Source organism: Salvelinus alpinus, chromosome 11, assembly GCF_045679555.1.
Source record: "Salvelinus alpinus chromosome 11, SLU_Salpinus.1, whole genome shotgun sequence".
Lineage (NCBI taxonomy): Eukaryota > Metazoa > Chordata > Actinopteri > Salmoniformes > Salmonidae > Salvelinus > Salvelinus alpinus.
Window position 1 is genome coordinate 13,401,613 of NC_092096.1, and position 26,999 is coordinate 13,428,611.

General features: G+C 42.5%; 1 protein-coding gene across 2 annotated transcripts in view; it reads right to left on the reverse strand.

The window, feature by feature from the left end:
• The window catches only part of LOC139533593 (leucine-rich repeat-containing G-protein coupled receptor 5-like), a 187,018-nt gene extending 179,897 nt beyond the window's left edge, over positions 1–7,121 (reverse strand). Inside the window, exon 1 of one of the 2 annotated variants that reach the window (XM_071331740.1) lies at positions 6,726–7,121. In XM_071331740.1, the coding sequence (XP_071187841.1) occupies positions 6,726–6,925 (200 nt within the window). In that variant the 5' untranslated portion in view covers positions 6,926–7,121. The remainder of the gene's footprint in view (positions 1–6,725) is intronic. The other variant, XM_071331741.1, reaches the window with a different exon arrangement.
• Positions 7,122–26,999: the final 19,878 nt, after the last annotated feature.

Genomic DNA, 26,999 nt, shown 5'->3' on the forward strand with positions numbered 1-26,999 from the left:
CATTGCGTATATTGCATTCAAACAGCGGTGGTAAACTGTTTGACAGCTGCATAAGCATAAACCCGTAAGTTCACATGGCTTTGCAACACAAACACGCACCGATTGCAGGGAGAAAGAAAACAAATTCCCTCGGTGAAGAACGATGTAGTCTATCAGTGATGGAGGTTAGACCCTTCATTCGGAAGGACAAAGTGAAAAGCTTAAATCTTCAAGTACGTGAATTGTTTTTTTTTAAATCACAAGCTTCAATGTGATGCTTAAAATAGACTTTCTATGTGTTTAATCTTCCACCTGCCTCAGGCACGTCTCTTTATGGGCCCTATAAGTTATGACTTGCAAAGCTTTTTTTCCCCCTCTGCTATTATTTGTAGTACTTTTACAGCGGTTACCTCCCTTCTCCTACCCCCCCCCCACCCACCACCACCACAAACTCCCATGCCCTCCCACTTGTCACTTCTCCAGGTACCCACCATGAGGTGTTGATTTCAAATGATCTGCCCCAAACAAAAAGGTGACTGTTTTGAAACACTTTTGGCCAACGTTCAGATGCTTTACGAGCAACGCTCAGTTACTATATTTAACTCTATTTAATATATGTGTGTGTGTGTGTGTGTGTGTGTGTGTGTGTGTGTGTGTGTGTGTGTGTGTGTGTGTGTGTGTGTGTGTGTGTGTGTGTGTGTGTGTGTGTGTGTGTGTGTGTGTGTGTGTGTGTGTGTGTGTGTGTGTGTGTGTGTGTGTATGTGTGTACGTGTGTGTGCCTCTTGAGGGCTATTTACCAGCTGTGTAATGCTCACAGGGCTCAGTCTGCAGAGAGGAAGGATGATGGATGGAAAAGTCTGCGCTGTAAAGGACTGTCACATCAACCTTGTATGGCAGGCTTAACGTTTCCCTATAGAAGGACTGTCACATCAACCTTGTATGGCAGGCTTAACGTTTCCCTATAGAAGGACTGTCACATCAACCTTGTATGGCAGGCTTAACGTTTCCCTATAGAAGGACTGTCACATCAGGCTTAACGTTTCCCTATAGAAGGACTGTCACATCAACCTTGTATGGCAGGCTTAACGTTTCCCTATAGAAGGACTGTCACATCAACCTTGTATGGCAGGCTTAACGTTTCCCTATAGAAGGACTGTCACATCAGGCTTAACGTTTCCCTATAGAAGGACTATCACATCAGGCTTAACGTTTCCCTATGGAAGTAGTGTCACATCAGGCTTAACGTTTCCCTATAGAAGGACAGTCACATCAGGCTTAACGTTTCCCTATAGAAGTAGTGTCACATCAGGCTTAACGTTTCCCTATAGAAGGACTGTCACATCAGGCTTAACATTTCCCTATAGAAGCAGTGTCACATCAGGCTTAACGTTTCTTATAGAAGGACTGTCACATCAGGCTTAACGTTTCCCTATAGAAGGACAATCACATCAGGCTTAACGTTTCCCTATAGAAGTAGTGTCACATCAGACTTAACGTTTCCCTATAGAAGGACTGTCACATCAGGCTTAACATTTCCCTATAGAAGTAGTGTCACATCAGGCTTAACATTTCTTATAGAAGGACTGTCACATCAGGCTTAACGTTTCTTATAGAAGGACTGTCACATCAGGCTTAACGTTTCCCTATAGAAGTAGTGTCACATCAGGCTTAACGTTTCCCTATAGAAGGACAGTCACATCAGGCTTAACGTTTCCCTATAGAAGTAGTGTCACATCAGGCTTAACGTTTCCCTATAGAAGGAGTCACATCAGGCTTAACGTTTCCCTATAGAAGTAGTGTCACATCAGGCTTAACGTTTCCCTATAGAAGGACTGTCACATCAGGCTTAACGTTTCCCTATAGAAGGACTGTCACATCACTTCAGGCTTAACGTTTCCCTATAGAAGGACTGTCACATCAACCTTGTATGGCAGGCTTAACGTTTCCCTATAGAAGGACTGTCACATCAACCTTGTATTGCAGGCTTAACGTTTCCCTATAGAAGGACTGTCACATCAGGCTTAACGTTTCCCTATAGAAGGACTGTCACATCAGGCTTAACATTTCCCTATAGAAGCAGTGTCACATCAGGCTTAACGTTTCTTATAGAAGGACTGTCACATCAGGCTTAACGTTTCCCTATAGAAGGACAGTCACATCAGGCTTAACGTTTCCCTATAGAAGTAGTGTCACATCAGACTTAACGTTTCCCTATAGAAGGACTGTCACATCAGGCTTAACATTTCCCTATAGAAGTAGTGTCACATCAGGCTTAACATTTCTTATAGAAGTAGTGTCACATCAGGCTTAACGTTTCCCTATAGAAGGACAATCACATCAGGCTTAACGTTTCCCTATAGAAGTAGTGTCACATCAGGCTTAACGTTTCCCTATAGAAGGAGTCACATCAGGCTTAACGTTTCCCTATAGAAGTAGTGTCACATCAGGCTTAACGTTTCCCTATAGAAGGACTGTTACATCAGGCTTAACGTTTCCCTATAGAAGGACTGTCACATCAGGCTTAACGTTTCCCTATAGAAGGACTATCACATCAGGCTTAACGTTTCCCTATAGAAGTAGTGTCACATCAGGCTGAACGTTTCCCTAAAGAAGGACTGTCACATCAGGCTTAACGTTTCCCTATAGAAGTAGTGTCACATCAGGCTTAACGTATCCCTATAGAAGGACTGTCACATCAGGCTTAACGTTTCCCTATAGAAGTAGTGTCACATCAGGCTTAACGTATCCCTATAGAAGTAGTGGACAACAGACGTCATGCATATACTTAATCTAATGCTGATTGGAGCACGGACCTTAACACCTTCAGAATAGCTCAGACAGAAGGAAGTCAAACGATGCTTTAAAAGAGTCTGCTCTGCCCTGCTACAGCTAACTGCACTCTTCTGCCTGTGCTGCCCAGCCGCCACAAGTGAGACAAAGTGCTGGGGAAAATTGATGACAGAACTCTCAACACCTCAGACAGGACTGTTCCTGGTGTTACTGACAAAGAGAGACAGACAGAGTGAGACAGACAGAGAGTGAGACGGACAGACAGAGAAAGAGAGAGACAGAGAGAAACAGAGAGAGACAGAGAGAAACAGAGAGAGAGACAGAGAAGGAGACAGACAGAAAGGAAGAGAGAGACAGATGCTTTAACCATTTGTACATTGTTACAACACTGCATATATATAATATGACATTTGTAATGTCTTTATTGTTTTGAAACTTCTGTATGTGTAATGTTTACTGTTCATTTTTATTGTTTATTTGACTTTTGTATATTATCTACCTCACTTGCTTTGGCAATGTTAACACATGTTTCCCATGCCAATAAAGCCCCTTGAATTGAATTGAATTGACAGAGAGAAACAGAGAGACACAGCGAGCACAGGAGCCAGCCCGTCACCTCTCCACTGGACAGAGAGAAACAGAGAGACACAGAGAGCACAGGAGCCAGCCCGTCACCTCTCCACTGGACAGAGAGAAACAGAGAGACACAGAGAGCACAGGAGCCAGCCCGTCACCTCTCCACTGGACAGAGAGAAACAGAGAGACACAGAGAGCACAGGAGCCAGCCCGTCACCTCTCCACTGGACAGAGAGAAACAGAGAGCACAGGAGCCAGCCCGTCACCTCTCCACTGGACAGAGAGAAACAGAGAGCACAGGAGCCAGCCCGTCACCTCTCCACTGGACAGAGAGAGACAGAGAGCACAGGAGCCAGCCCGTCACCTCTCCACTGGACAGAGAGAAACAGAGAGCACAGGAGCCAGCCCGTCACCTCTCCACTGGACAGAGAGAAAGATAGAAAGGGTACAGTGAGACGGATAGAGAGAGTGAGAGAAAACGAGTGAGAGAATAAGACAGAGAGAGACAGAGGAATAAAGGGGTGAAGGAGAGAAAGAGAAAGAAAGAGAAAAAAAGAGAGAGGAAGAAAGAGAGAGAAAGAGAGAAAGAAAGAGAGAAAGAGAGCAAGAGCGGCCAACCAGCTCTCTCATCTTTCGTCCTCTGAGGTGTGTGAAACATCAAGATATGCCTGTCTGTCTGATGCCAGCGTTGCAGGGCCAGGCAGGCTGGTCCATACTGAGAGCTGGTCCACGTCCTGCCAGGACGGTGTGCTAGCTTGGCAGCCAGACATACTGTAGCTCTCCATGCCATGCAGTGAGCCTGCTATTCCTGGGGAGCTGTGAAATCTCTATGTGTCTTGTTGAATTGTCATAGATGACAGGGGAATATAGAGAGAACCGACACCACCAGGAATGTATGTTTTAAAATGTATTTTTATGTAGCTGGGTCAGGATCAGGGCAACTAGACTAAACATGGGGCTGTGGGTTGTGTTTCTGAAATCAGATGATAATAATATTTTTTTTTTAAAGTGATGTTCTGTTTCTGTTACATGGGATAAAAACTCCACCTGGGATTTCAGATGTTCTAATAATATTGTAAGATCCAAAGATATCCACAACACAACACAAGTATAACAACTCCACAATACAACACAACAACCCCACAACACAACACAACAACTCCACAACACAGTATAACAACTCCACAACACAGTATAACAACTCCACAACACAGTATAACAACTCCACAACACAGTATAACAACTCCACAACACAAGTATAACAACACAGTATAACAACTCCACAACACAAGTATAACAACTCCACAACACAGTATAACAACTCCACAACACAGTATAACAACTCCACAACACAGTATAACAACTCCACAACACAGTATAACAACTCCACAACACAAGTATAACAACTCCACAACACAGTATAACAACTCCACAACACAGTATGACAACTCCACAACACAAGTATAACAACTCCACAACACAAGTATAACAACTCCACAACACAGTATAACAACTCCACAACACAGTATAACAACTCCACAACACAGTATAACAACTCCACAACACAGTATGACAACTCCACAACACAAGTATAACAACTCCACAACACAGTATAACAACTCCACAACACAGTATAACAACTCCACAACACAGTATAACAACTCCACAACACAACACAAGTATGACAACTCCACAACACAAGTATGACAACTCCACAACACAGTATAACAACTCCACAACACAACACAAGTATGACAACTCCACAACACAGTATAACAACTCCACAACACAACACAACAACTCCACAACACAACACAACAACTCCACAACACAACACAAGTATAACAACTCCACAACACAAGTATGACAACTCCACAACACAGTATAACAACTCCACAACACAACACAACAACTCCACAACACAACACAACAACTCCACAACACAACACAACAACTCCACAACACAACACAAGTATAACAACTCCACAACACAAGTATGACAACTCCACAACACAGTATAACAACTCCACAACACAAGTATAACAACTCCACAACACAAGTATAACAACTCCACAACACAGTATAACAACTCCACAACACAAGTATAACAACTCCACAACACAAGTATGACAACTCCACAACACAGTATAACAACTCCACAACACAGTATAACAACTCCACAACACAGTATAACAACTCCACAACACAAGTATAACAACTCCACAACACAGTATAACAACTCCACAACACAAGTATGACAACTCCACAACACAGTATAACAACTCCACAACACAGTATAACAACTCCACAACACAGTATAACAACTCCACAACACAGTATAACAACTCCACAATACAACACAAGTATAACAACTCCACAACACAGTATAACAACTCCACAACACAGTATAACAACTCCACAACACAGTATAACAACTCCACAACACAGTATAACAACTCCACAACACAGTATAACAACTCCACAACACAGTATAACAACTCCACAACACAGTATAACAACTCCACAACACAGTATAACAACTCCACAATACAACACAAGTATAACAACTCCACAATACAACACAAGTATGCATAAGACCTGCATTTAATTAATAACAGTAATAGAACCGGGGAAAAACGTGTTAATTCAGCATTAACTTTATCCAACTTAACTTAAGCATTTACTCAGTAGGCTACGTGGCCCATGTAAATAATTGATACAATAATTCTGGAGTTGCACCATGATTGAACCAACTGAGCCATTGTTGATTAAGTTATGTTTAAAGTTAGCGGCAGTTAGGGGCAGGTAGCCTAGTGGTTAGAGCGTTGGATTATTAACCGAAAGGCTACAAGATCGAGTCCCTGAGCTGACAAGGTACAAAATCTGTCGTTATGCCCCTGAACAAGGCAGTTAACCCACTGTTCCTAGGCCGTCATTGAAAATAAGAATTTGTTCATAACTGACTTGCCTCGTTAAATTAATCAGCATTGGGATTTTTTTTTCAAATAATATTTGTAAATCTAAAATGGTTTACAAAATCATCTGGTGTAAATTCAGACCAAACACGCAAAGAAAATGTAGACTTTATGCAACTAAATCCTATCCGTAGTTTCTTTGCCTGACAAGTACCACGTGAAGGTTAACATTTGGAAAACAGCTTGCACGTTACTCTCTCTGCGAGCCGAGACCAAATGAGGCTGGCTTCATATCTGTCAAAGTTGACTATCCTTCATTACTGTAGTAAAGAGAGAGAGACGCACGAAAACAAGCGCTCTTTCCTAGTTGGTTAGTTAGTAGGCTAGAAGCCCGTGCCGTGCCAAGTGCACAGGTGCCCCGTTCTCACCGCTCACGAAGCACAAAATAGCCAAAATGAGACTTACAGATAAGAAGTAAAGACGCTAAGGTTGGCTGGGATTTCCGTGAGCCCGAGATCCGAGCAGTCGACGCGCTGAAGCATGCCGTCCTCCTCGCAGTGACAGCGGGACGGGCAGTCGCCGACCTGAGCCCCCATCTGCGATATCGCTCCGCATTCCGCGACCACCAGCAATAAGATGATTAAAACTTTACGGGGATGCAACATCTCCACCGTTTTTTAGAGGAAAAAAACTTAATCACATGTGCTGTAAACAACTTAAATAAGAGTTTGCCGCCGTTTCAGTAAATCCTTCCAAGTCTCTCAGTCTGCGGCTGTCTGTATGTGTCGATGTATCAAGCCTTCTGTCTGGGGCGCATGGAGTGTTCAGACAGCGTGTCCCTCTGTTCCTAGTCTCTGAGATCCATCCTGAAATGCTTCACCGCTTTAAACAGTCTCACCAGTGTGCCGCGTTTCGTGACGTCACTCAACGCCATTCAAAATCAGTGAGCTAAGCGGAGCTGAGCGCGTGAATGATCTCGGGACGGGGACGTGTATAAAGCCTACCGCACGCACGCGGTTATCGCTCCTAGTATGCAAATGTACTATATAGCCTGCTAATCATCCTCTTGCTTCCCACTTTTGCCGCAATGAAAATGTCAATATGCCGCATGCAATGACATATTTGTATTGTACATTTGTATTGTATTGTATTGTATTGTACATTTGTACATTTCACCACACATCTCGAGTTGACGAGGCTACGGAGAAAGTTCTGAGACATACAGCGCCTTCAGAAAGTATTCCCACTCCTTGACTTTTTCCAACATCTTAGTGGGTTACAGCCTGAATTTAAAACTATTATGTAAATAAGATATTTCCGTTTTTTATTTTTAAGAAATATGCACCATTTTTTTTTCTTCTAAAAAACATGTTTTCACTTTGTCATTATGGGGTATTGTGGGAAAATGGGAATAAAACATATGAATCCGTTTTGAATTCAGGCTGTAACACAACAAAATGTGGGGGGGGAGGAATATTTTCTGTTGGCACTGTGTGAGAAAAAGTTGAGATAAACGATTATGTCTGAAAGAACTGTCAATGATTGACATTTCGTTTTTATAACATGGTTCTATTAGGGTGCCGGACGGTGTGAAGGTTTATGGAGAACACAGTGAATGAATGCATTGTACTACTCTGCTCTAACGGTGTATTATTATGTCAGTTGAGTGAATCAGCATCATCGATAGTGACATGAAACATGTTCTTCAAGTAATATGAGATAAGAAGGTTTTTATCAGGACGACCGGAGGATGATGCAACTCTATGAGGCAATCCCTGTTAAAAGCTACACCTCAAGACATACAGATATAGTCTGGCTAATACCAAACTCTACTTCGGTGTCTGGAAAAGGCTGTATTGTGTGGGTGGCATCAGCCAACTCTCAACTTTGTGTCAATTTCGGAGAAGAAGCGGGTGAGAGAGATGTTCAACTCTGAGACTAGAGATGTGTTGTTATCCTACAGGGGGGCTTATTGACTGAGGAACCTTTTTGTTGCAATGTAACAATTTGAGGAAAGGTGTGCGTGTGTGTGTGTGTGTGTGCAGCCTGATCACTAGAAATAGACTTAGATTTCAGACGTTTTAAAAGGTTCTGAGAACGTCCATATATGCCATCCTCACAAAAAAAAAAAAAAAAAAGATTTCCCAGCACTGGGTAGGAACTCTTCACGCTCACAGCCGGAGCACGCAGCTCAGAACACCGCGCCACCACAGTTCACAATGCCCCAGCAAGCCCTGAGCAGACTTGATGATACTTGATGGTAATAGCGTGTCGTTTTTAAAATTATTTCGTTTTAAGCCTTCTCCAAACCAGAGCCCTAACCTTAACCACTCAGAATTAATACCTAAACTGTTCTCAGAACCTTTGAGATGTTTCTGTTTTAACACTGCAACCATGCAGAATTAACCATGTAACCATGCAGAATTAACCATGTAACCATGCAGAATTAACCATGTAACCATGCAGAATTAACCATGTAACCATGCAGAATTAACCCTGTAACCATGCAGAATTAACCCTGTAACCATGCAGAATTAACCATGTAACCATGCAGAATTAACCATGTAACCATGCAGAATTAACCATGTAACCATGCAGAATTAACCATGTAACCATGCAGAATTAACCCTGTAACCATGCAGAATTAACCATGTAACCATGCAGAATTAACCATGTAACCATGCAGAATTAACCCTGTAACCAAGCAGAATTAACCCTGTAACCATGCAGAAATAACCATTTGATCATGCAGAATTAACCAAAGACTCCCTAGTCATAGATTCTTCTCTCTGCTACCACACGGCAAGCGGTACCAGAGCGCCAAGTCTAGGTCCAAAAGGCTCCTTAACAGCTTCTACCCCCAAGCCATAAGACTCCTGAACAGCTAATCAAAGGGCTACCCAGACTGTTGCATTGACCCACCCCCCCCCCCCCACCTCCCCCCCACCCCATTTTAATGTTGCTACTACTCCCTGTTTTTTTATCTATGCATAGTCACTTTACCTTCACCTACATGTACATATTACCTCAATTACCTTCACTAACCAGTACCGGTACCCCCTGTATATAGCCTCCACATTTACTCGGTACCGGTACCCCCTGTATATAGCCCCACACATTGACTCAGTACCGGTACCCCCTGTATATAGCCCCACATGTTGACTCAGTACCGGTACCCCCTGTATATAGCCCCACACATTGACTCAGTACTGGTACCCCCTGTATATAGCCACACACATTGACTCAGTACCGGTACCTCCTGTATATAGCCTCCACATTGACTCTGTACCGGTACCCCCTGTATATATCCCCACACATTGACTCAGTACCGGTACACCCCCGTGTATATAGCCTCCACATTGACTCTGTACCGGTACCCCCTGTATATAGCCCCACACATTGACTCAGTACTGGTACCCCCTGTATATAGCCACACACATTGACTCAGTACCGGTACCTCCTGTATATAGCCTCCACATTGACTCTGTACCGGTACCCCCTGTATATAGCCTCCACATTGACTCAGTACCGGTACACCCCCGTGTATATAGCCTCCACATTGACTCAGTACCGGTACCCCCTGTATATAGCCCCACACATTGACTCAGTACTGGTACCCCCTGTATATAGCCACACACATTGACTCAGTACCGGTACCTCCTGTATATAGCCTCCACATTGACTCTGTACCGGTACCCCCTGTATATAGCCCCACACATTGACTCAGTACCGGTACCCCCTGTATATAGCCTCCACATTGACTCAGTACCGGTACCCCCTGTATATAGCCTCCACATTGACTCAGTACCGGTACCACCTGTATATAGCCTCCACATTGACTCGGTACCGGTACCCCCTGTATATAGCCTCCACATTGACTCGGTACCGGTACCCCCTGTATATAGCCCCACATGTTGACTCAGTACCGGTACCCCCTGTATATAGCCCCACACATTGACTCAGTACTGGTACCCCCTGTATATAGCCACACACATTGACTCAGTACCGGTACCTCCTGTATATAGCCTCCACATTGACTCTGTACCGGTACCCCCTGTATATAGCCCCACACATTGACTCAGTACCGGTACCTCCTGTATATAGCCTCCACATTGACTCTGTACCGGTACCCCCTGTATATAGCCCCACACATTGACTCAGTACCGGTACCCCCTGTATATAGCCTCCACATTGACTCAGTACCGGTACCCCCTGTATATAGCCCCACACATTGACTCAGTACCGGTACCCCCTGTATATAGCCCCACACATTGACTCAGTACCGGTAACCCCTGTATATAGCCTCCACATTGACTCTGTACCGGTACCCCCTGTATATAGCCCTGTTACTGTTATTTTATTGTTGCTCTTTAATCATTTGTTATTTTTCAATTTTATTATTTTTTGTATTTTTATTTATATATTGTTTACTTCTGTTTATTTAGTAAATACTTTCTCAACACTTATTTTTTTCTTAAAACTGCATTGTTGGTTAATTAAGGGCTTGTCGGTAAGCATTTCACTGTAAGGTCTACACCTCTTGTATTCGGTGCATATGACAAATACAATTTGATTAGATTTGATTTTGATTTGATTTCTATATGGACATAATATGACATTTGAAATGTCTTTATTATTTTGGAACTTGTGTGAGTGTAATATTTACTGTTCACTTTTTATTGTTTATTTCACTTGTGTTTATCCATATCACTTGCTTTGGCAATGTAAATACATGTTTCCTATGCCAATAAAGCCCCTTCAATTGAATTGAGAGAGAGAGAGTGTAATGTTTACTGTTCATTTTGTATTGTTTATTTCACTTTTGTTTATTATTTACTTCACTTTCTTTGGCAATGTTAACATATGTTTCCCATGCCAATAAAGCCCCTTGAATTGAATTGAGAGAGAGAGAGAGAGACTGAGAGACAAGGCAAGAAGGGCCTTCTATGCCATCAAAAGCAACATAAAATTCGACATACCATTTAGGATCTGGCTAAAAATACTTAGAACCCATTGCCCTTTATGGTTGTGAGGTCTGGGGTCCGCTCACCAACCAAGATTTCACAAAATGGGACAAACACCAAATTGAGACTCTGCATGCAGAATTCTGCAAAAATATCCTCCGTGTACAACGTAGAACACCAAATAATGCATGCAGAGCAGAATTAGGCCGATACCCACTAATTATCAAAATCCAGAAAAGAGCCGTTAAATTCTACAACCACCTAAAAGGAAGCGATTCCCAAACCTTCCATAACAAAGCCATCACCTACAGAGAGATGAACCTGGAGAAGAGTCCCCTAAGCAAGCTGGTCCTAGGGCTCTGTTCACAAACACAAACACACCCCACAGAGCCCCAGGACAACAGCACAATTAGACCCAACCAAATCATGAGAAAACAAAAAGATAATTACTTGACACATTGGAAAGAATTAACAAAAAAACAGAGCAAACTAGAATGCTATTTGGCCCTAAACAGAGAGTACACAGTGGCAGAATACCTGACCACTGTGACTGACCCAAACTTAAGGAAAGCTTTGACTATGTACAGACTCAGTGAGCATAGCCTTGCTATTGAGAAAGGCCGCCGTAGGCAGACATGGCTCTCAAGAGAAGACAGGCTATGTGCTCACTGCCCACAAAATGAGGTGGAAACTGAGCTGCACTTCCTAACCTCCTGCCCAATGTATGACCATATTAGAGAGACATATTTCCCTCAGATTACACAGATCCACAAAGAATTTGAAAACAAATCCAATTTTGATAAACTCCCATATCTACTGGGTGAAATTCCACAGTGTGCCATCACAGCAGCAAGATTTGTGACCTGTTGCCACAAGAAAAGGGCAACCAGTGAAGAACAAACACCATTGTAAATACAACCCATATTTATGCTTATTTATTTTAACTTGTGTGCTTTAACCATTTGTACATTGTTACAACACTGTATATATATAATATGACATTTGTAATGTCTTTCTTGTTTTGAAACTTCTGTATGTGTAATGTTTACTGTTAATTTGTATTGTTTATTTCACTTTTGTGTATTATCTACCTCACTTGCTTTGGCAATGTTAACACATGTTTCCCATGCCAATAAAGCCCCTTGAATTGAATTGAATTGAATTGAATTGAATTGAGAGAGAGAGAGAGAGAGAGAGAGAGAGAGAGAGAGAGAGAGAGAGAGAGAGAGAGAGAGAGAGAGAGAGAAGAGAGGAGAGAGAGAGAGAGATGCAATAAAGCCACTTCCTAGATGAGGGCACAGTTCTTACACCAACACTGACTGACTGACTGACTGTCCTTCAACAGCACACCACTACACCAACACTGACTGACTGACTGACTGACTGTCCTTCAACAGCACACCACTACACCAACACTGACTGACTGACTGACTGTCCTTCAACAGCACACCACTACACCAACACTGACTGACTGACTGTCCTTCAACAGCACACCACTACACCAACACTGACTGACTGACTGACTGTCCTTCAACAGCACACCACTACACCAACACTGACTGACTGACTGTCCTTCAACAGCACACCACTACACCAACACTGACTGACTGACTGTCCTTCAACAGCACACCACTACACCAACACTGACTGACTGACTGTCCTTCAACAGCACACCACTACACCAACACTGACTGACTGACTGTCCTTCAACAGCACACCACTACACCAACACTGACTGACTGTCCTTCAACAGCACACCACTACACCAACACTGACTGACTAACTGACTGACTGTCCTTCAACAGCACACCACTACACCAACACTGACTGACTGACTGTCCTTCAACAGCACACCACTACACCAACACTGACTGACTGTCCTTCAACAGCACACCACTACACCAACACTGACTGACTGACTGTCCTTCAACAGCACACCACTACACCAACACTGACTGACTGACTGTCCTTCAACAGCACACCACTACACCAACACTGACTGACTGTCCTTCAACAGCACACCACTACACCAACACTGACTGACTGACTGACTGACTGTCCTTCAACAGCACACCACTACACCAACACTGACTGACTGACTGTCCTTCAACAGCACACCACTACACCAACACTGACTGACTGTCCTTCAACAGCACACCACTACACCAACACTGACTGACTGTCCTTCAACAGCACACCACTACACCAACACTGACTGACTGACTGTTCTTCAACAGCACACCACTACACCAACACTGACTGACTGTCCTTCAACAGCACACCACTACACCAACACTGACTGACTGACTGTCCTTCAACAGCACACCACTACACCAACACTGACTGACTGACTGTCCTTCAACAGCACACCACTACACCAACACTGACTGACTGACTGACTGTCCTTCAACAGCACACCACTACACCAACACTGAAAAGCCTTATATTAAGTAAAGCAGATGACACCATTTTCTTGTTTTTAAAATGTACATATTGCCCTGGGTACACTCCAACACTCAGACATCTTTTTACATTTTCTATTCTAGATTACATTTTCTAAAAATAAAAAAAATGCATTTTACTACCTTTCTTAAGTATTTTACAGATAGAAAGATGAAAAAAGTATGGATCCACAATCTGCTGTGTAAATGTCTGGTCCTACAGTGTCTTCAAAAAGTAAAACATTTAAATGCAGGCTGACTTCATCCTGTGTCCAGAAAAGTTGATTTATTTGCACATTTAAAACAAATTTTGATATCACCTCATTTGTGTATTTTAATAGAATATTTCATAAAAAATGGAATACAATTTTTTTAAATAAATAATATTTGTGTCCACATTCAACTTGTAGAAGTTGATTGTGATTACTTGTCACGGCTCTCGTCGTAATGAGGATCGGACCAAAGCGCAGCGTTGGAAGTGTTCATGATTTTTTTATTAACCAAAACACTTGAACAAAATAACAACGTGAAGAAACCGAAACAGTTCTGTAAGGAGCATAAACTAAACAGAAAACAACTACCCACAAAACACAGGTGGCAAAAAAGGCTGCCTAAGTATGATTCCCAATCAGAGACAACGATAGACAGCCGTCCCTGATTGAGAACCATACCCGGCCAAAAACATAGAAACAGAAAACATAGAAATAAAGAAACTAGAATGCCCACCCTAGTCACACCCTGGCCTAACCAAAATAGAGAATAAAAGCCTCTCTATGGCCAGGGCGTGACAGTACTGGCCTTAACACAATGTGTTGTTGTTTTCCCCTCCTCAGATTAACCCGGGCATTATACTAGTAACGAGCTTCTGGGGATCAGGAAACAGGACCTGCTCTGTAATCACACCTAGGAGCTAGTAGGGTGTTATGCAGGGGATTCCTCCAGGCTCCTCTATTGAAACACAGGGAAACAAAGTGTTGAACTGTGCAGGGCATTATCTACTTATGAAACACAAAGCCATTTCGACAGGGTCATGTGTTCTAGACTGGGGGGATAATCCAGAGCATCAGAGCGGCTGGTTATGTGTGAGCTGTGTGGTGTGCCGTACTGGGGTTGGTGAGAGAGGTCAGAGGGCAGAGGCTGGGTCCGCGCACACACACACACACACACACACACACACACACACACACACACACACACACACACACACACACACACACACACACACACACACACACACACACACACACACACACACACACACACACACACACACACACACACACACACACACACACACACACACACAACCCAGTCTCTTCTGTACTCTGAAGTCGGAAACGTCCCTTCCAGACACACAGGAAGTTATCTTCACTGAACTACACCACAACTATGACACAAATACCAGCATAACCATTGTCTCCACAACCACAAGGATACTTTAATATGATGTATAAATACCAGCATAACCATTGTCTCCACAACCACAAGGATACTTTAATACGATGTATAAATACCAGCATAACCATTGTCTCCACAACCACAAGGATACTTTAATATGATGTATAAATACCAGCATAACCATTGTCTCCACAACCACAAGGATACTTTAATACGATGTATAAATACCAGCATAACCATTGTCTCCACAACCACAAGGATACTTTAATATGATGTATAAATACCAGCATAACCATTGTCTCCACAACCACAAGGATACTTTAATATGATGTAATAATACCAGCATAACCATTGTCTCCACAACCACAAGGATACTTTAATACGATGTATAAATACCAGCATAACCATTGTCTCCACAACCACAAGGATACTTTAATACGATGTATAAATACCAGCATAAACATTGTCTCCACAACCACAAGGATACTTTAATATGATGTAATAATACCAGCATAACCATTGTCTCCACGACCACAAGGATACTTTAATACGATGTATAAATACCAGCATAACCATTGTCTCCACAACCACAAGGATACTTTAATATGATGTAATAATACCAGCATAACCGTTGTCTCCACAACCACAAGGATACTTTAATACGATGTATAAATACCAGCATAACCATTGTCTCCACAACCACAAGGATACTTTAATATGATGTAATAATACCAGCATAACCATTGTCTCCACAACCACAAGGATACTTTAACACGATGTAATAATACCAGCATAACCGTTGTCTCCACAACCACAAGGATACTTTAATATGATGTAATAATACCAGCATAACCATTGTCTCCACAACCACAAGGATACTTTAATATGATGTATAAATACCAGCATAACCGTTGTCTCCACAACCACACGGATACTTTAATATGATGTAATAATACCAGCACAACCATTGTCTCCACAACCACAAGGATACTTTAACACGATGTAATAATACCAGCATAACCGTTGTCTCCACAACCACAAGGATACTTTAACACGATGTAATAATACCAGCATAACCGTTGTCTCCACAACCACAAGGATACTTTAATATGATGTATAAATACCAGCATAACCGTTGTCTCCACAACCACAAGGATACTTTAATATGATGTAATAATACCAGCATAACCATTGTCTCCACAACCACAAGGATACTTTAATATGATGTAATAATACCAGCATAACCATTGTCTCTACAACCACAAGGATACTTTAATATGATGTAATAATACCAGCATAACCATTGTCTCTACAACCACAAGGATACTTTAATATGATGTAATAATACCAGCATAACCATTGTCTCCACAACCACAAGGATACTTTAATATGATGTAATAATACCAGCATAACCATTGTCTCTACAACCACAAGGATACTTTAATATGATGTAATAATACCAGCATAACCATTGTCTCCACAACCACAAGGATACTTTAATATGATGTAATAATACCAGCATAACCATTGTCTCCACAACCACAAGGATACTTTAATATGATGTAATAATACCAGCATAACCATTGTCTCCACAACCACAAGGATACTTTAATATGATGTAATAATACCAGCATAACCATTGTCTCCACAACCACAAGGATACTTTAATATGATGTAATAATACCAGCATAACCATTGTCTCTACAACCACAATGATACTTTAATATGATGTAATAATACCAGCATAACCGTTGTCTCCACAACCACAAGGATACTTTAATACGATGTAATAATACCAGCATAACCATTGTCTCTACAACCACAAGGATACTTTAATATGATGTAATAATACCAGCATAACCGTTGTCTCCACAACCACAAGGATACTTTAATATGATGTAATAATACCAGCATAACCATTGTCTCCACAACCACAAGGATACTTTAATATGATGTAATAATACCAGCATAACCGTTGTCTCCACAACCACAATGATACTTTAACACGATGTAATAATACCAGCATAACCGTTGTCTCTACAACCACAAGGATACTTTAATATGATGTAATAATACCAGCATAACCGTTGTCTCCACAACCACAAGGATACTTTAATATGATGTAATAATACCAGCATAACCATTGTCTCCACAACCACAAGGATACTTTAATATGATGTAATAATACCAGCATAACCGTTGTCTCCACAACCACAATGATACTTTAACACGATGTAATAATACCAGCATAACCATTGTCTCCACAACCACAAGGATACTTTAATATGATGTATAAATACCAGCATAACCGTTGTCTCCACAACCACAAGGATACTTTAACACGATGTAATAATACCAGCATAACCGTTGTCTCCACAACCACAAGGATACTTTAATATGATGTATAAATACCAGCATAACCATTGTCTCCACAACCACAAGGATACTTTAACACGATGTAATAATACCAGCATAACCATTGTCTCCACAACCACAAGGATACTTTAACACGATGTAATAATACCAGCATAACCGTTGTCTCTACAACCACAAGGATACTTTAACACGATGTAATAATACCAGCATAACCATTGTCTCCACAACCACAAGGATACTTTAACACGATGTAATAATACCAGCATAACCATTGTCTCCACAACCACAAGGATACTTTAACACGATGTAATAATACCAGCATAACCATTGTCTCCACAACCACAAGGATACTTTAACACGATGTAATAATACCAGCATAACCATTGTCTCCACAACCACAAGGATACTTTAACACGATGTAATAATACCAGCATAACCGTTGTCTCTACAACCACAAGGATACTTTAACACGATGTAATAATACCAGCATAACCATTGTCTCCACAACCACAAGGATACTTTAACACGATGTAATAATACCAGCATAACCATTGTCTCCACAACCACAAGGATACTTTAACACGATGTAATAATACCAGCATAACCATTGTCTCCACAACCACAAGGATACTTTAACACGATGTAATAATACCAGCATAACCATTGTCTCCACAACCACAAGGATACTTTAATATGATGTAATAATACCAGCATAACCATTGTCTCCACAACCACAAGGATACTTTAACATGATGTAATAATACCAGCATAACCATTGTCTCCACAACCACAAGGATACTTTAACATGATGTAATAATACCAGCATAACCATTGTCTCCACAACCACAAGGATACTTTAATATGATGTAATAATACCAGCATAACCATTGTCTCCACAACCACAAGGATACTTTAACATGATGTAATAATACCAGCATAACCATTGTCTCCACAACCACAAGGATACTTTAACACGATGTAATAATACCAGCATAACCATTGTCTCCACAACCACAAGGATACTTTAATATGATGTAATAATACCAGCATAACCATTGTCTCCACAACCACAATGATACTTTAATACGATGTATAAATACCAGCATAACCATTGTCTCCACAACCACAAGGATACTTTAATATGATGTATAAATACCAGCATAACCGTTGTCTCCACAACCACACGGATACTTTAATATGATGTATAAATACCAGCATAACCGTTGTCTCCACAACCACACGGATACTTTAATATGATGTAATAATACCAGCATAACCATTGTCTCCACAACCACAAGGATACTTTAACACGATGTAATAATACCAGCATAACCATTGTCTCCACAACCACAAGGATACTTTAATATGATGTAATAATACCAGCATAACCATTGTCTCCACAACCACAATGATACTTTAATACGATGTATAAATACCAGCATAACCATTGTCTCCACAACCACAAGGATACTTTAATATGATGTATAAATACCAGCATAACCGTTGTCTCCACAACCACACGGATACTTTAATATGATGTAATAATACCAGCATAACCATTGTCTCCACAACCACAAGGATACTTTAACACGATGTAATAATACCAGCATAACCATTGTCTCCACAACCACAAGGATACTTTAACACGATGTAATAATACCAGCATAACCATTGTCTCCACAACCACAAGGATACTTTAACACGATGTAATAATACCAGCATAACCATTGTCTCCACAACCACAAGGATACTTTAACACGATGTAATAATACCAGCATAACCGTTGTCTCTACAACCACAAGGATACTTTAACACGATGTAATAATACCAGCATAACCATTGTCTCCACAACCACAAGGATACTTTAACACGATGTAATAATACCAGCATAACCATTGTCTCCACAACCACAAGGATACTTTAACACGATGTAATAATACCAGCATAACCATTGTCTCCACAACCACAAGGATACTTTAACACGATGTAATAATACCAGCATAACCATTGTCTCCACAACCACAAGGATACTTTAATATGATGTAATAATACCAGCATAACCATTGTCTCCACAACCACAAGGATACTTTAACATGATGTAATAATACCAGCATAACCATTGTCTCCACAACCACAAGGATACTTTAACATGATGTAATAATACCAGCATAACCATTGTCTCCACAACCACAAGGATACTTTAATATGATGTAATAATACCAGCATAACCATTGTCTCCACAACCACAAGGATACTTTAACATGATGTAATAATACCAGCATAACCATTGTCTCCACAACCACAAGGATACTTTAACACGATGTAATAATACCAGCATAACCATTGTCTCCACAACCACAAGGATACTTTAATATGATGTAATAATACCAGCATAACCATTGTCTCCACAACCACAATGATACTTTAATACGATGTATAAATACCAGCATAACCGTTGTCTCCACAACCACAAGGATACTTTAATACGATGTATAAATACCAGCATAACCATTGTCTCCACAACCACACGGATACTTTAATATGATGTAATAATACCAGCATAACCATTGTCTCCACAACCACAAGGATACTTTAATATGATGTATAAATACCAGCATAACCATTGTCTCCACAACCACAATGATACTTTAATATGATGTAATAATACCAGCATAACCATTGTCTCCACAACCACAAGGATACTTTAATATGATGTAATAATACCAGCATAACCATTGTCTCCACAACCACAAGGATACTTTAATATGATGTAATAATACCAGCATAACCGTTGTCTCCACAACCACAAGGATACTTTAATATGATGTAATAATACCAGCATAACCGTTGTCTCCACAACCACAAGGATACTTTAATATGATGTAATAATACCAGCATAACCGTTGTCTCCACAACCACAAGGATACTTTAACATGATGTAATAATACCAGCATAACCATTGTCTCCACAACCACAAGGATACTTTAATATGATGTAATAATACCAGCATAACCATTGTCTCCACAACCACAAGGATACTTTAACATGATGTAATAATACCAGCATAACCGTTGTCTCCACAACCACAAGGATACTTTAATATGATGTAATAATACCAGCATAACCATTGTCTCCACAACCACAAGGATACTTTAATATGATGTAATAATACCAGCATAACCATTGTCTCCACAACCACAAGGATACTTTAATATGATGTAATAATACCAGCATAACCGTTGTCTCCACAACCACAAGGATACTTTAATATGATGTAATAATACCAGCATAACCGTTGTCTCCACAACCACAAGGATACTTTAACATGATGTAATAATACCAGCATAACCATTGTCTCCACAACCACAAGGATACTTTAATATGATGTAATAATACCAGCATAACCATTGTCTCCACAACCACAAGGATACTTTAATATGATGTAATAATACCAGCATAACCATTGTCTCCACAACCACAATGATACTTTAATATGATGTAATAATACCAGCATAACCATTGTCTCCACAACCACACGGATACTTTAATACGATGTAATAATACCAGCATAACCATTGTCTCCACAACCACAATGATACTTTAATATGATGTAATAATACCAGCATAACCATTGTCTCCACAACCACACGGATACTTTAATACGATGTAATAATACCAGCATAACCATTGTCTCCACAACCACACGGATACTTTAATATGATGTAATAATACCAGCATAACCATTGTCTCCACAACCACACGGATACTTTAATATGATGTAATAATACCAGCATAACCATTGTCTCCACAACCACAAGGATACTTTAACACGACGACATGTAGTAACCATCTTTCCCTTCCGTTTCTCTGGCGTATCTAAATGTGATGTAAACCATCCCACCGCAAAGCAAATGACAACATACATTACTGTTTTTTTCTGTTGACTTGATTTGAAGTGAAACGTTCCGCTAAATTAGTGCTCTCAAATTGTGAGCTGAATTAGCCTGAGCAACAAACTTTGTTTCGAGGAAAACTCAGGCAGGCGGGTGGGTGGGTGGTCATGAGGGGAGAGAGAGAGAGAGAGAGAGAGAGAGAGAGAGAGAGAGAGAGAGAGAGAGAGAGAGAGAGAGAGAGAGAGAGAGAGAGAGAGAGAGAGAGAGAGAGAGAGAGAGAGAGAGAGAGAGAGAGGCTTATGTATTACATGGCATGCATCATCACACAACATTCACCACCACATCACCCATCCTCATTTGGCTCCAGTACTCTGTGGTTGGCAATAATTACTGTACGAGGATAACCAGGGTTAGACTGAGGTCTGGGTCCAGGAAGGTAACCAGGGACAGACTGACATCTGGGTCCAGGAGGGTAACCAAGGACAGACTGAGATCTGGGTCCAGGAAGGTAACCAGGGTCAGACTGAGATCTGGGTCCAGGAGGGTAACCAGGGACAGACTGAGATCTGGGTCCAGGAAGGTAACCAGGGACAGACTGAGATCTGGGTCCAGGAAGGTAACCAGGGTCAGACTGAGATCTGGGTCCAGGAAGGTAACCAGGGTCAGACTGAGATCTGGGTCCAGGAAGGTAACCAGGGACAGACTGAGATCTGGGTCCAGGAAGGTAACCAGGGACAGACTGAGGTCTGGGTCCAGGAAGGTAACCAGGGACAGACTGAGATCTGGGTCCAGGAAGGTAACCAGGGTCAGACTGAGATCTGGGTCCAGGAGGGTAACCAGGGACAGACTGAGATCTGGGTCCAGGAGGGTAACCAGGGACAGACTGAGATCTGGGTCCAGGAAGGTAACCAGGGACAGACTGAGATTTGGGTCCAGGAAGGTAACCAGGGACAGACTGAGGTCTGGGTCCAGGAGGGTAACCAGGGGCAGACTGAGGTCTGGAACCAGGAAGGTAACCAGGGTTGTGTCTTTTAGGTCATAGTGAATAAGGTTGCATGGACAGGGGGAGGATCTGATCCTAGATCAGCGCTCCTACTCTCAGACTGGTTGTGGATATGGGCCCTGAAAGTATTTGTGCCAGTAACACTCATATATCACTCAGAACACGCATTTGTGTTCTGACACAGAGTGGAGAGGTGTTAGGAGCTCAGACTCATAACTCCAACAGACCCATAACTCTAGTAGAGAGAGACTAGAGAAGGAGCCATGATGATAACTCTAGTAGAGAGACTAGAGAAGGAGCCATGATGATAACTCTAGTAGAGAGACTAGAGAAGGAGCCATGATGATAACTCTAGTAGAGAGACTAGAGAAGGAGCCATGATGATAACTCTAGTAGAGAGAGACTAGAGAAGGAGCCATGATGATAACTCTAGTAGAGAGAGACTAGAGAAGGAGTCATGATGATAACTCTAGTAGAGAGACTAGAGAAGGAGCCATAATGATAACTCTAGTAGAGAGACTAGAGAAGGAGCCATGATGATAACTCTAGTAGAGAGAGACTAGAGAAGGAGCCATGATTATAACTCTAGTAGAGAGACTAGAGAAGGAGCCATGATGATAACTCTAGTAGAGAGACTAGAGAAGGAGCCATGATGATAACTCTAGTAGAGAGACTAGAGAAGGAGCCATGATGATAACTCTAGTAGAGAGAGACTAGAGAAGGAGCCATGATGATAACTCTAGTAGAGAGACTAGAGAAGGAGCCATGATCATAACTCTAGTAGAGAGACTAGAGAAGGAGCCATGATGATAACTCTAGTAGAGAGAGACTAGAGAAGGAGCCATGATGATAACTGTAGTAGAGAGAGACTAGAGAAGGAGCCATGATGATAACTAGATCCTCACACATATAAAGTCAGTACAATACAATGATTGTGTTGTAATCTTTACATTATAATGTGCTGGTAAAGTTGTTAGCTAGTTAGCTTGTTATATTCTGTTGGTACCATGTCTGAAGACGGCAGTAATGTGTTTGTTCTGGATTACCATTGATATGGAAGCGTTGGACTCAAGTTCCCAGGCTCACTCAGTCATGAGAATGTCGCTCTCTACTGGTCACAGATGGTAATGCACATTCATAACGCGCCAGCCTATACAGTACTGTAAGAGCCAGGGATGGGGTCAATTCCAGTTCAACTTCAGTCAATTTAGATAGCAAACCAAATTTTATCTTCTAATGCCACATTTTACTCATTTAAATTAATTGGGGAGAATTGAAATTATAATGTTGGTGTTCTTACTGATTGACTGGAATTGAAATGAAATGTGCCCCTATCATTGTACGTGCTCCCTCATGCAACCAATTCCCCATGATTTGGCTCAATACAGAACAGTCTATTGCAACTTTACCAAAGTGCTCCAGACAGACAGGATAAATATATAGACGGAGCTGTTCTGTTTGCTCAGGAAACCGGGGGCTCTTTGATAATACTAACTAATATGTGCATGGTGGAGGGGAAAGGTCTATAGAATAGTCTTTATCTTTCTAAAGAGATGTGATAGATAGGAGATGTATTTACAAATGGTTTACCTGTTCTATTCTATTCTATTCTATTCTAGCTGAAAGGAGATGTCATCACCTGAATGGCTGTTCATACTTCAAGCCAGAACAGATAACAGGGCTGTGTTCCAAATGGCACCCTATTCCCTACATAGTGACCTACTTTTTTTTTACCCTGTGGGCCCTGGTCAAAAGTAGAGCACTAAATAGGGAATAGGGCTCTGGTCAAAAGTAGTGCACTAAATAGGGAATAGGGTGCCATTTGGGCCTCAGATTTTTACTCATTGCTGCTCTGACTAGTTGCTGCTGCCTCTGACATCATCACCCTGGCTGTGTTTCAGGCCAGGTCTCCCTGTTGATTTAGCTGTGTCTGACATCACCCTGGCTGTGTTTTAGGCCTCCCTGTTAATTTAGCTGTCTGACATCACCCTGGCTGTGTTTCAGGCCTCCCTGTTAATTTAGCTGTGTCTGACATCACCCTGGCTGTGTTTCAGGCCTCCCTGTTAATTTAGCTGTCTGACATCACCCTGGCTGTGTTTCAGGCCTCCCTGTTCATTTAGCTGTGTCTGTTTGGAATGTCAGATGAGTGTGGTTCACATGTCCAAGGTCTATTCCATTGGTTCCATTGCACCTGGGAAGCTCATTCAAGCACAAATAAAGTATTTAAAAGATGTAATACTATTCACACCCTTACAGGTCTGCACCTCACCCTGCCTGGTGTTTCTTTGTGTGGTTAAACCCCAGTTTACCATCTCTCGTACTTCATATCCCATATCGCTGCTTTTTCCCACATCCTGATGGTTCTCTACGGTATAATGGGATCAGAAGGGTTCACTAAGGCCGTGCTAGCTGAGGTCATGCCAGGTTTCCTCTGTAACGCCCAAAACAAGGTCTGTTTTCGGGGCTTTAGTGTGTTTAGAGTTGTCACTTTGAAGTATGAACGCTGAAGTGTGTGCCGCACGCGTGATTGATTGTGATTGTAGACTGTGTCTGTGTTTACTTTATGAGAACATATAGCTTATTTTAACTTCTAAGGTGTACGCACTTTAAAGTCCCAGCCGACACTAAGAGCTCTCCAGTACCAGCAAGGCACTCTCCTTGGCTCCAGACACCCCTGGGAGGAGTAAGACTTGATCTGCCTTATGAGAGGTGGAGGTGACGGTGTTACTTTCATAGGTGGGTGGGATTAGGGGAGTGAGGTGGAGAAGGTAGAGAAGGAGGCAGTACCAGTACCACTGGTGGTGGTGGTGAAGGTGAAGGTAGAGAAGGAGGTGGAGGTAGTGGTGGTGGTGGTGGTGGTGGTGGAGAAGGTAGAGAAGGAGGTGGAGGTAGTGGTGGTAGTGGAGAAGGTAGAGAAGGAGGTGGAGGTGGAGGTAGTGGTGGTGGTGAAGGTGGAGGTAGTGGTGGTAGTGGAAAAAGGTAGAGAAGGAGGTGAAGGTGTGTCTTCCATGGATGGGGTAGGGGAGGAATACCAAGTATTTTTGATGATTGAGGAGAGGTTGAGGTATTAGTTGGTAGGGGAGGGAGAACAACCTGAGGAGAGGTTGAGGTATTAGTTGGTAGGGGAGGGAGAACGACCTGAGGAGAGGTTGAGGTACTAGTTGGTAGGGGAGGGAGAACGACCTGAGGAGAGGTTGAGGTACTAGTTGGTAGGGGAGGGAGAACAACCTGAGGAGAGGTTGAGGTATTAGTTGGTAGGGGAGGGAGAGCGACCTGAGGAGAGGTTGAGGTATTAGTTGGTAGGGGAGGGAGAACGACCTGAGGAGAGGTTGAGGTATTAGTTGGTAGGGGAGGGAGAACGACCTGAGGAGAGGTTGAGGTATTAGTTGGTAGGGGAGGGGGAACGACCTGAGGAGAGGTTGAGGTATTAGTTGGTAGGGGAGGGAGAACGACCTGAGGAGAGGTTGAGGTATTAGTTGGTAGGGGAGGGAGAACGACCTGAGGAGAGGTTGAGGTACTAGTTGGTAGGGGAGGGAGAACAACATGAGGAGAGGTTGAGGTAGTAGTTGGTAGGGGAGGTAGAACGACCTGAGGAGAGGTTGAGGTACTAGTTGGTGTAGGGGAGGGAGAACAACCTGAGGAGAGGTTGAGGTATTAGTTGGTAGGGGAGGGAGAACAACCTGAGGAGAGGTTGAGGTATTAGTTGGTAGGGGAGGGAGAACGACCTGAGGAGAGGTTGAGGTATTAGTTGGTAGGGGAGGGAGAACGACCTGAGGAGAGGTTGAGGTATTAGTTGGTAGGGGAGGGAGAACGACCTGAGGAGAGGTTGAGGTATTAGTTGGTAGGGGAGGGAGAACGACCTGAGGAGAGGTTGAGGTATTAGTTGGTAGGGGAGGGGGAACGACCTGAGGAGAGGTTGAGGTATTAGTTGGTAGGGGAGGGAGAACGACCTGAGGAGAGGTTGAGGTATTAGTTGGTAGGGGAGGGAGAACGACCTGAGGAGAGGTTGAGGTACTAGTTGGTAGGGGAGGGAGAACAACATGAGGAGAGGTTGAGGTAGTAGTTGGTAGGGGAGGTAGAACGACCTGAGGAGAGGTTGAGGTACTAGTTGGTGTAGGGGAGGGAGAACAACCTGAGGAGAGGTTGAGGTATTAGTTGGTAGGGGAGGGAGAACAACCTGAGGAGAGGTTGAGGTATTAGTTGGTAGGGGAGGGAGAACGACCTGAGGAGAGGTTGAGGTATTAGTTGGTAGGGGAGGGAGAACGTTGTTGAATCTTATGTTCATACAAATATGTACATGTGTTAAGTTTGCTGAAAATTAACACAGTTGGCAGTGGGAGGACGTTTCTTTTTTTGCTGAGTTTATATAAAATAAATATTCCGATTTTTCAGGGGGTGCTGCAACACCCTCATCGACCTTACTTCCCGCAGCTATGGGGCTCCCCCGCCTTAATGGGGCTCCCCCACAGCTATGGGGCTCCCCCGCCTTAATGGGGCTCCCCCGCCTTAATGGGTCTCCCCCGCCTTAATGGGGCTCCCCCGCAGCTATGGGGCTCCCCCGCCTTAATGGGGCTCCCCCACAGCTATGGGGCTCCCCCGCCTTAATGGGGCTCCCCCGCAGCTATGGGGCTCCCCCGCCTTAATGGGGCTCCCCCACAGCTATG